Raw genomic sequence first — 17,222 nt, forward strand, 5'->3', positions numbered from 1 at the left:
ATGGAAGTGTCCAACCTTAAGACTCAGAGGTACCATTTGGCAGTCTACATACAGGACCAAACCTCTCCATTCAGCAAACTCTCTGATCCAGTAAATCTTATTTACTGCAGCATTGTTCGCAGCCCTGGGCTGAGGTGTAAACACGATACCAACCCTACCTTGAACTTTCATTAATAAACTGTTATAGCCTGTAGCTTCACAACTTCAACTTAAAATATTTCTCAGAGTTTGCATATCTGATACAAGCCAAAAAGATAAATAGGGTCCATTCACTGAAAAATAGTTTATTTTCCTCTCAGCTGTGGATTTCTCTACAACTGTCTTTCTCTACAATTATCTAGGTCTTAGTAGCAAAGATAGAATGTCAGTTCATTAAAATGAATTCTACTTGAAAGCATTTCATAAACTTTTTCATCAATAGCAGGAAATACTGAGGAGAAAATCTGTGCTGCTAATCAAAAGGTGTTCCATTTATTTTTTTATTGATGACTGCTAATAACAAACTGGCTTTTTGGTGGCTGGCATACATTTCCTTTTTTTTTCAGAATGTTTAAGCTGTCATTTTTAACCTGAACTTTAACACATATTGATAGATATCAAAGAATCACAATTATTTGACAACTACTTCAGTTACAGTATTAGGGCAAAAGGAAGGGAAAACGTTTTGTGAAGAGGTCCTTTAATTTAGAATGATATTTGTACTTTAATTTACCTAAGTCAAGATACACAGGTGTTTTGGACATGTTGCAGATAGCAACCTTTTCTGTGATAGGGACAAATAAAGGCAAGACAAGAGGGTTGTTCATTTTATTTTGAGTTAGCAATTCTTCAAATGGGCCAGCTTTACATCTCTGTGTTTATTGTTTTAGAAACTTCTGCACAGTGTTTTTTAAAAATCTTGTTATTACAGTGCATGATATTTGATCAAAGTTTTAAATAGGTCTGTATAAGAAATGTGTGTAACTTCAGTTTTTAACATTTAAGGGAAAATCAGCTTGCCAGTTTTTGAAATGCTAATTTTTGAAATTACACACTCCCTTAAAATTGAATTATAAAATTGAATAATGTAACCACATTAACAAATTAAATATAAGCCTTTAAATATATCCAGTTAGTAAAGACATTTACTAATAGAGGTTAATGATGTATAGTGCTCAAAACACTTCTATGTTGTCTCCATATTTCTGAGTAATATCAGCTACTATTAGAAGTATTAAACACAATTACTATTAAGGCATCCATAATATTTCCTTAATACCTACATGCAATAGTCCAGCCATGTTTTAATCTAGTGTGTGGCATTTCTTGCTTCAGCCTCTGGCATTCATTCAGATCTCATGCAATTATACTATAAAGCATTTCCACTCCAGGAGCACAAAACAGGGGATAATGGACTTTGAGGCAGGCTTTATGCTCATTCCTTCCTCCCCTTCCCCATAGCCTTTTTAGTCTTCCTTTACTCATGGATAAAGCCCAAGATCAGATAAACCAAAACAGATGTTGTTTGTGAATGTAGAGCAACAGTCTCAACTAGCCACTGGTACCAAAGACTTAGTATGATGTAGAGGTTTTCTTTTTTCTTTCCCTTCCCCTTTCTTTCCTTCTTTTTCTTTGTTTTAAATATATATTAAGTGTTCCAATCCATCTCTATCATGTATAATAAATTTAGCAAGAAAGACAGGTATTTCTCTTGTAGAGTAATAAGTAAAGCTGCTCATATGTGTGGAGAGTCTTGCAAATGAAATAAAGACAAAGCTATGTTTGGTATTGAATTTTTATTTCCAGCTATTATCAAGACAAACATGTGTCTCACATCTGCTATTTTTGTGTGTAACATAACAAGAACTCTCCCCTTTTAAGTATAATTTGAATTTTTTTTTTGTTTGAAATATAATACTGCCAGATTTTTTAAGTAAAAGGAATTTAAAAAAAATCCACAAAGATCTTCAGAAAAGCTATATCTTTTAGGTTCTTGCTATGTATTGTAAAGAAGTATTTACTCTTTTCTGGATAATCAATATAATTGGACCTGACCCAAACATAATTTGAACCTGACCTGAAGTCATTTCAAATAATAAAAAAAATTGACCTCAATTAGCCTTAGATAATATCCTAAAATATTTGTGAAATCATTTTACTTCCATAACCGCCCTTTTGGTTAAAGGTTATGATTTTCCAATCTTATTGGTTAATTTGGGTTTATGATCCTGTGATCTCTTTCATTTTGTTTAATACCCAATTAAAAATCCTTGTGAATGGTATAATTTTGTACTAAATAAAAGATAACTTCTCCTTAATATTGCATGAATGCTCTAGGTGATTAATTAAAAATTGTGTTATATGAATAAACTATGAATCTATGTGAATATGCAAGACAAGTGCCACACAAGAACTTCATGGTAATCACTAATTTAGAAATCAGTAGTTGTGTGATACAAACAGTGAAGTTGTTTAAAATGTAGGGTCAGAAAGTCTGTTAAGATGAAATTGCCCTTAGTCAACACAGATTTAGACACTGCACAGTTACAGTTAGCAATAATTTTGCACAGTGTTCCATCTAGGCTGAATATATATTTGATAATGCAGTCCACATGGGACAGACTTTCTTTCAGTCATTTATACAGTACAGATTTGGCAAAATGTGCAGAACTAGCTCCCTTTAAAACATAGTCTTTATCTTCTCCATTGCAGATTACACATCTTACGGCACGGATCTGTGCGTGTAGGTAAACCTTGGATATTTATAGGAGTTTTTCATATGTCACTATTTGTGTACAGGAGAGAGTTAACTCATCCAAGAAGGATACGTAGAAATATTATTCCTTAGAGAGCTAAACAAAGCTGTAAAATACTAATTATTTATGTATTCTACAGCTCAGTTAATCAAATCCTAAAATAAAACAAATTAATATTTACAACATATTTTTAAAGTGCTGAATATTTATGTTTTAATTTTATATTATCCAATTATTTTTCCCAGGTCCTGAAGGAATTTCTCAGGAATATATCAAAACTTCACTTTCCTTTCTGAAAAACTGTGGTGTCTATACTTCTTTCCAAGGTCACCACTGCTTCTTCAGACATTCACACTGTGTGTCAGTAACAATGAAAACTATCAAGTATCAAATGAGAGAAAGTATCAAATGCTCACTGTTCAGTAATATAAATAAATAGAAAACTCCTTAGCACTGTTTTACTTATATTCTATTGGCTCCTAAAGTGAGATTCAGATGTAAAATGTAATGATTGCTGCACAGTGCAGGCAGGAAAGATCATTTTTGGCTCTCTAGCTCTAATATATAGGCATTGTTTAGTATGCAAAAATACAAGAAATTGAGTTGAAGACACCATAGCAAATTCAGTCTTACCTAAGAATATCAAGTTTGTATATGGCCTAAAATCAGTCAAATACATTCCTAATTGCAATCACCATAAAACTTTCTTAACCTGAGGATCAAGAACCTGGTTCCCATACACATATTTCCACTGACATAGTGAAAAATTTTATGCTTTTTAATGTCATAAACTTATTTATAATTTCAAATTAAACTAAAACTCATCAAAAAATATCTTATATGGCCTGCATCAGACACCTTTTGATGGAACTCTAGCACCTGCCAACAAATAACCATTTGCTCTCTTTAAAATGAAGAGATGGCGGATTTAATGTTGAAATTCTTCCCTAATATGAATTTAGGAATAAAAGCTTCTGAAAGGGTTTGAAGCTTCTGCCAGCCATTTTTCTATGATTCCATTGGAATTTTATCAACCATCTTCATCTGTACCCCAGTGTTTTCCACTTGTATATTCTTCGCAGAGAACTAGATCTCAGCACTGGGAAAGATTCACAGTAAACGAACTGTTAACAATATACCCGAAACCTACAAAAAATGTTATGTACTAGAAGGAACTTGAAGAGTTTGTTAAGAACAAACTTAATCTGAATAAAATTATATATTATCATCTCTGAATACCATATTATAGGTGTGAAATTTATTATTGTTAACGAGAATTATAAAACAAAGCCTCTGGGCATTGGAATGAGAAATACATCATAAAATGCTTAACTGTGTTTCTACATAGCTATTTGAGTTTCACAAAATTTTGAAAGGTGTAAATACTTAATCTAGCATGTTATTTCCTGTTAAGTCTTCAAATTTCTAACTGTTGCAGGTGGCTCATAGATAATTAAATAGCTTAGTGTGATACAGTAAAAAATAATGAAATTTTTAAAAGGCAGTAGTAAAAAGTTTCCCACAACACCAACAGTCTATTTTGCACTTACCCACAGGAGACATCTCAGGAACTCCAGCAGTGTAAGGACCATCCAGAAATTTTGGCTCATTGTCATTGATGTCCTGAATCTTAATGACGAACTCAGATTCTGGTTCCACGGGTTTATTAGTCAGCCTATCTAGTGCTTGTGCTCGGAGTGTATAGTAGGCCTGCTCTTCTCGATCCAGCCTCTTTGTAGCGTGAATATCCCCTGTGTTCTCATCAATAATGAAAATGGAACTTGCCCCTTCGCCTGACAAGATGTATTTGATGGAACCATCTCCTTTATCAACATCAGAGTGAAGCTGGTGAAAAATTGATGAGAGATGAGATTAACTTCCAAGAGAGTCAGTGGCATGGAGATATGTAAAAATAATTATGTCAAGCAGTAGTACATGAAATTTTATTGTTCTTGGAAAGATAAGCTGAATGTTTATTGTGCACAGCCCATGAGGGACCATTTGAATCTGTCAGCTTGCTCTTTTGAGCAAAATGATCTCACTCTTTTCTGTAAACATTTTCAAACGCATTTTATATGGTCTTATAGGCTTCTTGTATTGGAATTTTACACAACCACACACATACAAACCCATACACACATTATATACCTTTACTCTCACTTAAGTGTAATTATTGGTTTTTGTCGATTGCCCTACTAAAGGTTGTGGCTTCAAACATACGTCACTATAAACTTGATGTTAGTGTTTGCTCCTGTGTCTATATGGGAAATTACATACTCTTTTCCCCATTGTTTACTGTATAGTTCACTAAAATATTTCAAATGAAGAGAATGGATTGGCCAATGGTTCAGTTTCTCACTACTATATAGTAGAACAATAACTGTACTTCCATATACTCTTCATTGCCATTTAACTTAAGAATAATACAGAATATGAGAGAGACTAAGAAATGTCCTAATGCTGTCTGAACTACAGCATCAAATGCCAAGTGTAGTTTCCCTGGAAAACTTGAAGCAGACTCCAAAGAAAGATATCTCATTAGGTCAAAATATATTTCCCACTGGAAAAGCAAAATAGGCTTACAGAAAGAAGCTTTCTTCTCATTCTGCAAGTTCTTTTAAGTCACAAAGATTCCACATTTTTTGTAGCTCCTTTTTCTCTACTGAGTCACACTTTCCTGTTACAAAATCCAGACTTACACAAACCTAATTCTTCTCAGACTTGTATTAGCAATATAATATCATGTCAAAGTAACACACATGCCCCATGCTACTTTTTAGCTAGCTAAAAAGCTAGCTATATTTGAAAATAAGTGAAGACAACATTTTTGTTTCTTTTATATTTTCTACTTGCTCTTCCTCCATACGGTGAGTTTAGTGTTAGATTTACTGTCATCATCATTACAATGTCCTTTTTATTTATTTTTTTATTTTTATTTTTTTTTCCTCTCAGCTGGAATTATCATTGAGAGTAATCACTTCCAAAATACACATGCAGAAAATTGCTACCTCGAGCATAACTTTGCACAGCTGCAAGGCATTTCCCTATATCAGAAGGGAAGAATTGGTGAGCAATTTTGAATTCTTCAGATGGATAAAAAATTTCTTACACATTAGCTCAATTACACTGTTAATATATCTCATAGTTTTGCAATTGCAGGATACTCCATCTCAGTTTTAAGATGGAAAATGAATCTGAGCTTTGGACTGGATCAAGAAAACAGAACTAGGGTGCCTCAACTAGATTAGGGTACATTTTTTTGAAATGTAGCATATCCTCATTTGACTGCTGTGTAACTTCTGAGATACTTAAAGAAGTCTGGGAATGCTTTGGTGCAGTTTCTCAAACCTTTAAATTCTTGTTTCTCAGTACACTCAAGATTAGTCAATGCTGACACTGTGAGCAGATCAAGAGAAGGTATATTTCACACACAGCTTCTTTGAACATCCACAGAACTGCTTATTCCTCAGCCATAATATTGAGTTAACTCAATAAACTATATCACTGTTCATCTCACAAATCTGGCACTAGTAGCTCTTGCTAGTTTTTCAGACTTGACTGGAAGAAGTACCCATCTTTTTTACATAGGAACAGGGGTGTGTACAAGTAAGAACCTGTTCAGCTTGTGTTTCTTTTTTTCCCCTGTGTTGTACTTCAAGGTTATCCTATGACTTACACAGCATCATATAACTCAAGAACAGAAGCTACAAGGTACAAAGATTCAATGTTATAATCTCCCTGAAGAAATTCAGTTTTTTTACGTATTTTGTATTCTAGCAGAGCATTGGTCTTTCTGTGATGGCTGAGACTTCCCCATTCTCCCCGTAAAAATAATTCCTCATTTTATGACATAGCTAAGGATATGCTAGATGAGAGAAAGAGCAGATGATACCAGCGTACTCAGCTATTTATCAGGTAGAGTGGATGTTTGAATATTAGAGATGTGTAAGTAGATTCTTCAGGCAGAGATGGGAACTGAATCTACATCTCAGCTTGCAGAGAGTAACATTAGTTCTCTCTCATGAGGATAAAGCCTCATCCATCAGCACACCAGACTTTAGCACTCGCATCTGGATCTCATGCTGTAGGTCTGCACAGCCTCCCTTTCACCTTGTTACTCAGGGCATCTTGATTAAATACATTCTAGCAGGATTACAAAAGAAAAGAGACCTTCAGAGGAGAGACTAGAACTATAAATCCTCAAAGATGCACTAAGACTTACACATACTAGAGAAAAAGAACAATAGTAGCTTCAGCATTTCCCATTTGCTCAGATAATAACTGATTAACATATTGTGTTTTAAGGAGTTTCACTCTGAAGTCCATGAAGCTTCAGGAGGGTTACACTGCAGTGGCTCATGCTCTAGAGTGACATATTGAAAAAAAGCCACTTTTTGAAACCATGCCTCGATAGAAAACTGCTACTGCACTGATTAGTAAAGGGGTTAGTGATGGCCTTTGTTACTCCAATTTTGAGGGTCTTGGAGTAAAGGTGAAAAAAAATTGTGCATCTTTTATTATATTTTTTTCTTTATTAAAAAAAAAAAAAAAAAAAAAAACATTAGCCCTTGCTTAAGCAAGTAAAGCACCATTCTCTACCTACCTAACTGTAGAAAAGATGATTTATCCATGGTTCAAACAATTCTATATAAAAAACTCTAAAGGATTTGACTCAAAATTTTTGTGTGTTCTTTAGTAATTGTACAGGAAAACTTAAAATTCAAGAGAATTAAAATATAAGCTATTCTGAAAAAAATTCAAATATGTTTTATGCCATTTTCAGTTCCTTCCAGTATAAACCTCCAAAAAATGATCTTCAAAGTCATTAATGTAGATGCATGAAAGCTTTACAACTAAGAACAAAAATATTAGACCCAACAGTCCTGCACAGTATTTCCACAAAATACTGTGTAGAGTTTCAGGTGTCACAATATAAGAAGAAGATGGAACTACTAGAGAGCATCCAAAGAATGCATTTATACTGATTTGGACGGATAGAACGACGATTACTGTAGAGAACACTGAAACCTAAGAAATGTATTTCCTTCAGTATCCCTAATACTCAACAGTTTCTGAGTTTAGTCTATTCGTAGGTACAGATATTTACATCACATGCCATTAAAGTATGTTAAAGCATTATTTTCAATAAAGAAGGACTTTTTTTATAAAATAAGCAGAACTACTGCACTAAATTAAAAAGCAACTTATCTGGACACCACTTATCTGAGTTCTGAATGAGAGGTTTGTTATTACTCTAATTTTCACTTTGTGCCCCATTAAAGCAGGTGCAAAATTCATATGCTTTTGTCTTCCTCCAAGTTCTAACTTTGTAGATGTTCCTAACTGTAGCAGCATGGCTAACATTTCAGTGCAAAATCTGCACGTTCAAGTCTGGGGCCATGAAGAAGAAAAGCTCAGATAGAACATGAAGAGTTGATGGGTTTTCGGTAGCAGCAGGATCCGTGAGTAATGATGACAGTGTAAAAACAGACAGAGAAAACACAACGTGTTTCAATGCAGTCCAGCTCCATAGCTTCCTGACACAAGAAGAAACATGCATATGTCTGCAGAACAACTGAAATGTTTTCTCAAGGTGGAGTTGCCTTGCTTGCACCCTTTCCTCTCTTCATATGAAAGTAGATAGAAAGAGGGGAAAGGAATAACTTATACATCCTTATGACCATACAGGCACATTTATATCTTGATCATGTGGAAGTGATTAAACTGCATCCTTATTCCTGCCTTCTCTCTAAAAGTATAGAGAAACAAGAAAGAAGAAAAAGGACAAAATGAAGAAAGAACATTGAGACAGAAGTAATTGTCTTGTCTGTTTTGTAACTTATTATAATGTAACAACAGAAAACTTACTATTTCTAACTATCATAAAACAATGGAGAATTGACTGTGAAGGAAAAGCACTCTTATCTCCATATAGAATGTGCCTATGCTGCTTTTTGGAGAGACTTAGAGAAGTACAGATCAAATGTGCAATTGCAAGATAAAGGAAAGGTAGGTAATTGCAAACAAAGGCTTCACTTGGCCTTTTCTTTTAAATCTTGTTCATTACATCAACAATGTTTTTAAAGCTTCTCTTCTTGGATTTAATATTTACTTTAGTTGCAACTAGGAGCTCTTTGAAATCCCTTTTCCTCTTGGATTATCACTGTCAATAATAGTATTTTGAATTGTGATACCATCTAAATTAATAGATATTTTCAGTATTTTTAAGTTGTGGCTTTTTCTTTTTTTTTTTTTTTTTTTTTTTTTTTTTTTTTTAGATAACACAGTTAACTATCAGAACAACTAAGGACTCGATATTGCTGGTTTAGAACAATTTCAAAATGAATAAAAATTAATATTTAAAGTGTAGCACAGTCATCAGAGTAAACATTAAACTAAAATCCAGTCTGCACGCACATCAAGTCTCTAAAATGTGTAAGGGCATCACAAACATTACTTATTGATATTATTACTGTTTTCAGAGATAATTATGAAGCTCTCACTTTCATAAACTGTAATCATATTTCATTATGAATGGCTTTAGACATCTTTTTGTATTTCCTTATGAGTCTTGTTGCAAACATCATGTGGAACAGAAACATATTTTCAACGTTATCGATGTCAGAAAAACCTTGTGATTCATGATTCACTTCATACCTAGGCAGCAGTGAAAGTACTATTCAGCAGGCTTTTTTTTTTTTTTTCTTTTCACCAAGAGACATTGAGAAAGTGATAAAGAAGTTCCTGATGAGTTTTTGCTTTCTTCTGGTTTTATTAATTTGTATAAAGCTATAGCACAATCCTGGACTCAAAAATAAATATGTTCATCTAAATTCTGTTTTTTCAGCTCAACAGATTATACTGAGAACAAGAGATCAAGTAAACATAACTGTTTATATCCAAAACTCCTTACATTTGTAATTAAAGGGAAATTAAATGTAAGGAATTTGGGGTATAAATTTGTAATGCTGCCAGAATTTCCTTGTCCCAGCAATGTTAGCAATATGGTAGGGAACTGACAGAGACAACAGCACCATAGTGGCACGGTTTTCCACTTTGACATAGTAGCAAATCCATGTACCATTTTGTTGCCTCCAGACATTTTCCTCATCAGGCAGAAGCAAAAATAGACATGTGGGAACACAGTAAAGTCCCATGCTGTAGACCACAGCATAACTATGTTATTTTTATTTAATACACGGAGCTTGTACCATTCTTACTCAAAACCCTGTTAACATAGGCAAGATTTTTTCTCTATGTTGAACTAAAACCCACAGAATTTTATCTAGAGTGTCCAGAACAGATTGAAGACCTAAAAGCTTCTGAAATGACTGAGGTCCAAGACATTGCTGAGAACTCTTCCAGCCTCATCCTTATAGGCTGCCTGAACTCAGACTGTCTCCAAACCCTTTTACCTTGCAACTGGTAACACTAGAGACCTAAGAATGACCACCAGCTAATACATACATTTGCAAAAGCACCCAAAAGTAACAGGATATTGAAAGATTAACTAGCCCATAAGTGCATTTCATGTTCAAAGTGTGAAACAAGTGCATTTCACATTCAAGCTTGTATTTCAGTTTGGAGTACCAGCTGTGATACCCCACACCTCTTTGTCCTTCTTGCAAACAAATTTCATGTTGTTTTTGGGCCTCAGAGATCTTCATATTCAATAGGGTGTAATATAGCCAGTGAGAATAATGTTTTATCTTTTATGTATTTACAGATGCCTGATTAATTCAGCACTGGACAGGTGAGAAAATAAAAAAAAGGATAGAGATGGAAGAGAGGAAATGTAGATTTAAAAACAATCAAACAAGGAATAAAGATGTTGGCAGTTCTGAGACCAGGAATGAAGCAGAGTGGCAACAGGCTGAGGATAGCCTTCAAAAGGAATGTGTTGGGGTGGAGAAGATGGAGCATGAAAAAGAGGACAGGAGAACACAGAGAAAAAGAGGATAACTTGAAATGGAATCAAAAAGTATGGAAATAAATCTTTAAGTATAAAAGAAAAAAATCATAAAGTAATAAATAGAACTGATTTGTTCAGTGATTGGAAAGTGTTAAACAAGAACAGTATCTGAGAGTAAAGCTGTATAGTGTTACCAGCGTTTACTTTTCATGCTCTGTGTAATGCAGCAAAAATCAAAATCACTGGTAACACAAATCTTGCCAGTTATTACTTTACTCAATATTAAGCATTCTAAGACATTAAAGAAGTAAGAATTTTATGATTTTCCTAGGACATTTTCTCCTGTGATTAAAATTAGAATAAGCAGTTAAACTTCACTGTCCCTTTCTTCATCTATGCTATTTCTTCAGTCAAAGATTCAGTCACATTCATGGGAGAGTTCAGTAAATAGTATGTAGCCCTTATACTCCCTATTGACTGGTAGTTCTCCAGGAGAATAACTAATGACTCAGCCACAGAAAATGAAATGAATGTTAATTTTGTCAACCCTTTGAAAAAGGAAGGTGATGCGGGAAAGAGAACAGCTAAGTTTTTTAAGCCCTTAATGATTGTTATTCAAACAAAATTCAAAATAGAAGTGACCAAAAGTCTAAAATTTAGACTTTGTAACATTCCAGTTAGTTGCTAAGTAAGTCCCCTAGGCTTCTAAGTGAACAATAAAGTTTAGACGGAAGAATTCCTTAGGAGTAAGAGGCACTGTCATCTAAGGAGTAGTGAACTGAATAATTAATAGGAAATACTGAAAACTGGATGTGCTAAGATCAATCATATCACATTTTTGACTTTTTCTTTCAGTAATGCCCAATTGCATCCACAGCATTCTTTCTCTCTGTACGCTTCTGTGACATCTCCTTATAAAGACAAATAGTAATCACGTACATACAGAAACATATGTGCATGTATGCATATATACACATATGCTCGTACACATGCATATTCTTACTGTGTCTTTTCCTACATCTGCAGACACTGAAATACCCATAAATCTGTGTCTACCCATACCACTCCCAATTTTTATAAGAGCACAAAATGCCCTGTAGCAACAGGGACTTGTGCAGCCACCCATTAAGATCAGCACAGCTACAGGAAGAACTCAGAAGCAGTTGCTGCTGTAGATGGAACATATGTAGCTGGCTGAGTATTCTTGAGGGGTTTTAATGGGCAGTCATCATGGCATGTCACTCTCTAAAATGACTATTTGTCATTCACATTCTTAAAAGACTGTTTGGTAGCTTCAGGAGCTAAAACTCATCTGTACACTGTGCATCATCACATACTAATTGCATAGAGTCAGTTCAGGGGGAGGCACAGCATTACTGTATTGTAGCACCACCAAGAGCCTTCAGGCAACATAACACACTCAGAAGAATGGAAATCAGGCCTTTTTTTTTCCCCTCACACAGTCATATTTGAAGTTTATCAAAATATATCTGTTAGAATTTAGAATGGGTAAAACAGAGCACACTGAACTAGGCCTGTTCTATGCAAACAATATGCATACTGCAATTCTTTCAAACCATGGTCAGTCCCTAAAGATTTATTCCTTGGTATTTTTATTTTGAATACAAAACAAGATATAGAGTAGTGAATTTGGTCTCTGACTTACCATATGTTTTGTTTTTATATATTTATTTGTTTGTTTATTTATTTATTTTTTATCTATTTATTTCTTTTTAGCCTGCATTGATTTTTGATTAAAGAAAACAATCTCAAAACTCATTTATGTGGGAGCCTAAAACAATTAAGTCACGTTAAAATACCACTGGAGTAAAATTCTATTTACAAAATCCTGAAAGACTGCTCCTACTAGTTGTATATGAGACTCCACATTTACTTACAATCAGGAGAGAGAATAAATTCTCCTCTACATATCACTAGTATTTTCATATGATCCATACTGCACTATACTACTTACTATTATCTACTAAATTAACACATTTACTGGTTCAGTGATTTGAATTATTTTTTACCAAGAATCACTGAAGCCATAACACAAAATTCTCCGAAAGTCACTCTCTTTCAGCAGAATAATAAAATTGTGTGAGGATGATCTCTTCTTGTACTCCTCATATATATTTTATGAAAGTGAACAGGCTTAAAAAATGCAACATGACAAATGGATATCAAAGACCCTAGCATACTCCACAGAAGAGTATCTCTGGGTTAGCAGATGTCCATGAGCTTCAAAAGGTTTTTGCATGTGTAGCAGCTTACAGAAATAGCTTTCAAGAAACTTCACTCACTATTCGTCTCAAATTACTTCTCCATTATACATCAAACAATTCCTACTGACACATTAATATATATAAAGAACTATTTCTTGAGTACACACTTTCTTTAAAAGAAATAAATATGTTTATAAATGCATGTATGTATATATAAATATATATAGATAGAAAGAGAGAGTGAGTAATCTCAAAACTTTTTTTATAGCATTGCACATTATAAAAAAATTCATGATTTTAAAGTCTTGGATTTTATTTATTTATTTATTAGGGACCAGAATAGAGATGAATGCACTTCCAAACTGTGGTACAGGAAGCAAATAGAGAGAAGACAGCGACGGTAGAATTTATATATCCACTCTAATTGCAAGATGAATGCTTTTTGTTTTGTTTTCTGTTCTTAGAAACAGAAATAAGGGAAAGAACAACAGGACAAGTCATTTTGCCTCTATCAATTGTTCTACTTATCCGTGATAATTCAGGTCTGGCATTTCAGTCACAAAAGATGAGAGCACATTAAAGGATCTACTTTTTCATCTCTACATCTAAAGAATTAGCTGTAATAGCACTGAATGGGAAAAAAATCACACGCTTCTTGCTGAACTATCCTTATCAATAATACCAACTTTACAAACAAAAAATCATTTGCTATTAAAGTACTTTCTGAGATAAGGTACACACTTAACTGAACGTCTTTATTTTGGAAAAGAAATAACACCTCTCATATCACCTCTTCTTTATCAAACTACTGATCTATAGTTTAGAGTGATTACTTTATTTCTGTTTCAACTATTGAAAATAGCTTGCAGCACTCTTTGGTTAGTAATAATTTTTTCATAGAAGCTGCCTTCCAAAGAAAATTTGTACCAAGAAACAAAATCCTGGAGGATTTAGAGCTACTTTCTATTCTTCTTTTTCCTTATTTATATATTTATTTATTTATTTATTTATTTATTTATGACTTACTTTCATTTCTTGTAAGAGAAAGCAGGGGGATATAGCGGTGTTTGAATTTCATTTGTTCTTAAAAATTAATTCTATGAAAGCTTCACTTGTAGTCTTACCTTCTATGTCAAGAGGAAACATTGAAACCTTTTCAGGCTAGAAGACAATTGTAAAATGTATAGCTGTAAAGCATTTGAAGAAATTACTTTGACTAATTATGTCTGTGGAAGCTTATAAAGTGCTGGACTATGGCAGACAGCACAGGTAGAACTTATGAAATTATTAAAACAAAGCAGAAATAGTAGATTGCTATATGCTTACTTATTTTTACTCAAAGAAATGACAATATACATGGCAGAGCAACAGCATCTGTTATTATATTTTGCTTTGTAAAAATTAAATTTATATTGCCTTTCACAAGAAGAGTCAAACATTTTATAAGTTTAGACAAATGCAATCCTTAGTGCAGTATTTAGGAAAGATTTATAGTCAGTTTGAAATGCTATAGAGCAGTCCTTCATACAATTACATCTGTTACATACTATAATTCATACTACCTAGATGTTTCTCAAGGCATTACCACAAACCAAAATCTGTGAGTATTACCACAGAGATCAGTGGGACCAGTCCTAGATTTGAAGAGCAAAATTAAGAATTTGACATGATGTCCATATCACATGTAACTAGTCCCTGGAGGGTTATGCAGGGAATACAGTAATATCTGCTCAAAGTTGAGAGTGGGTCAAGGAAACAAAACAATAATACACAATTTTTAAATATAAAATTTTACTATAAAATTTTAATGAGTAAATAATTTACATGAAAAAGATAGCAATAAAAATTTCTTTTTTTCCTCTACTATTATATATTTCATTTAAGATGGCTCATGCTATTTGTTTTTACCCCAAATGTTTGTAATACACATATCCATCCATCCATTCATATATACTGGCTAGTTAATTAACAGCTAATTTTTCAAACTACTCCAAAGAATAAAGAATAATAACCTTGTAAAATCAAACTAAATCTGCATTTTATAATTATCTAGGTTAAGAAAGCATCCTCATTGATGTCATACTCATGCATTTCAGGGCTTGCTTATTGTTCATGGAAGTTGGTACTGAGCATATGCCTAAGCGCCTTTCTGAACCACAGCCTTAATCCCCAAGCAAAGAAAGGGTACTTTAATAAACAGCAATGTGTATTACATCAACTAATTGTAAGAAGCAGCATTGAAAGCTTAAGTGATTTCATTATATAAATTTACACTATAGCTGTTCAGTATTCAGAACAAGTTGGAGTAGGGTATGCACAATAAATACGGACCTTTGAAAATCTGTTTTAAATTGTTCAGATAATTTGAAGTGATCCCTTGTGAATAAACACTTTAAAAGGTTTGGTTTCTTCTTAATTTTTTTTTCTTTTTTTTAAACTGTTAAAATTTTCAGGCCTAGGAGGTTGATCTCAAGATAGTAATTCATATTTTGATAGGCATTTTCACTCCACAGGATTAAGGCTGGGAAATAAATGCTTTTAATGCCTATGTTTTATGCTGTTTTTCTGAAAACGCTTGAGGGAAAGGATAATGCATTAGTATTTCAAAACCATAATGAACTGCCTTTACATGAACAATGCTAGGTTAATTGTATATAAAACCTTCCAGCTTAAAGGGATTTTAACAGCTGTGTGTAAAGGGCAGCGATCTCCTGATGCCTTTTTCTATTTTGGTGAGGAATATATAATAAAGACAATCTAAACAAATTCCTATGCAGTCATTAATGTTTTTTTCTCCCCCTTAAATCATATTTTGACATTAAAATGATGGCAAGTTATTTATGGATTAAAATTGAATTTCACTCATTGCTTTTTCAGAAAAAAATCCATGGATATGAATTTTGCCCTATTCAATATTAATGCCAACCCAGGATTTATTTGCCTGTTCTTTGTATTCTCACTATAAAAGATTCTTGCTGTATATCTTTGTCACTTCCATTAAATGCTGGCAACACAATCAATTTATGTGCTATTTATGAATAAATGAAGCACATCATTTTTATTTTTTATGTTGGTCATGTGCACTTGCTGTCTCTATACTAAAATTCAAACTGTGCAGAACTGTTTTTATTTGGAAAACCATCTGTATTTTACAGAAAATGTTTAAAGTCTTCCTTCAAAAACTCATTTCTGAAGATTCCAGTATTTCACATATATTAAGAAACTTGATTTTCATAAAGACTCCTCTAATTGTCTAACCTTTAATCACTCTGCAAGATTTTACTTTGTGTACATAATTCAAACTCTCACCTGGTCACTGACAAAATTAAACCATTTTTATCTAATGATTATTTGCACTTTGTTTCCCTTTTAAGTGTAGTCTAGTTTAACAAAAATGGAACAGGCAATGAGTTCCTTACAAGAATGATCACTGCATCTGAAGAACTACGGTCAACATGAAAGTGTATGAACTGTTAACATTATTTATTCTATTAACTGCAAACAACATCAATCATCTGAATTCATTCTTAACTGCTCCAGTCGTTTAAACTAAGATTATTGTTACTAATTTTCCTATACCACCAAGTACCTCTTACAGGAGTCCTTTATTATGCTATCTAATTATTTTCTTTCTATAAAGATATCTGAAAACAATGAATTATTCTTGGAGATTAGAGTTTAAAATTGCTAGAATAAATGCCTCCAGCATCCAGGACTGATCTTCGCTAAGTTTCACTTGACGCAGCATGTAAACTTCTCCACCAGATTATCTGAGCACTCTCAAAGCTTAATTGATCCAATTTGCATGTCTCATCCTGGCAGAATAGTGCTTCACTTCTATATTCTCGGACTAAGTGTTCACAATCTAATCATTTTTGTATACAAAGCAGATGGAAAGTCTCCAGCTCCTTTGCTGTCCCCTTGCATCCACATTAAAAGAATTCCAATTCTATAAAAAAAATCTTTCTGTATTTTTATAGGATTGCTGTCTCACTGATTGGCCTTCTGTCATCAACTGTAGTGTGCAGAACTTCATACTCAAAGCATTTCTAACTTTTGGCTTACACATTCTGCATGGTCCACCCAAAGAAAACAAAAACAAACAATAGAACCTTAATTTAACAAACTATCCAAAATGTTCCCCCTTAAGGAAGTTCTGCAAGGTGCTTTCATTGTTGTAAATCAGAATAGCTCACTTGATTGCAAGGAAAGAGCTATTTTAATTCGTTGAGGATCTGTTTCTACATTGTTAAAGAAAGACTGATTAATTATAACTCTACTTATAAAATTGTAAGCCTTGTACATTAATACATACTGATATTTTGACATAATGTTATAACTTTCAGAAAG

At 33.4% G+C, this 17,222-nt stretch overlaps 1 protein-coding gene across 1 annotated transcript in view; it reads right to left on the reverse strand.

Annotated features, from left to right (window-relative positions):
- LOC100543356 (cadherin-7) overlaps positions 1-17,222 on the reverse strand; it is an 80,268-nt gene that overhangs the window by 39,506 nt on the left and 23,540 nt on the right. Inside the window, exon 3 of the mRNA XM_085220719.1 lies at positions 4,286-4,580. Coding sequence (XP_085076845.1) covers positions 4,286-4,580 — 295 coding nt within the window. The remainder of the gene's footprint in view (positions 1-4,285; positions 4,581-17,222) is intronic.

This window comes from Meleagris gallopavo, chromosome 3 (assembly GCF_905368555.1).
Source record: "Meleagris gallopavo chromosome 3, MGAL_WU_HG_1.1, whole genome shotgun sequence".
NCBI lineage: Eukaryota > Metazoa > Chordata > Aves > Galliformes > Phasianidae > Meleagris > Meleagris gallopavo.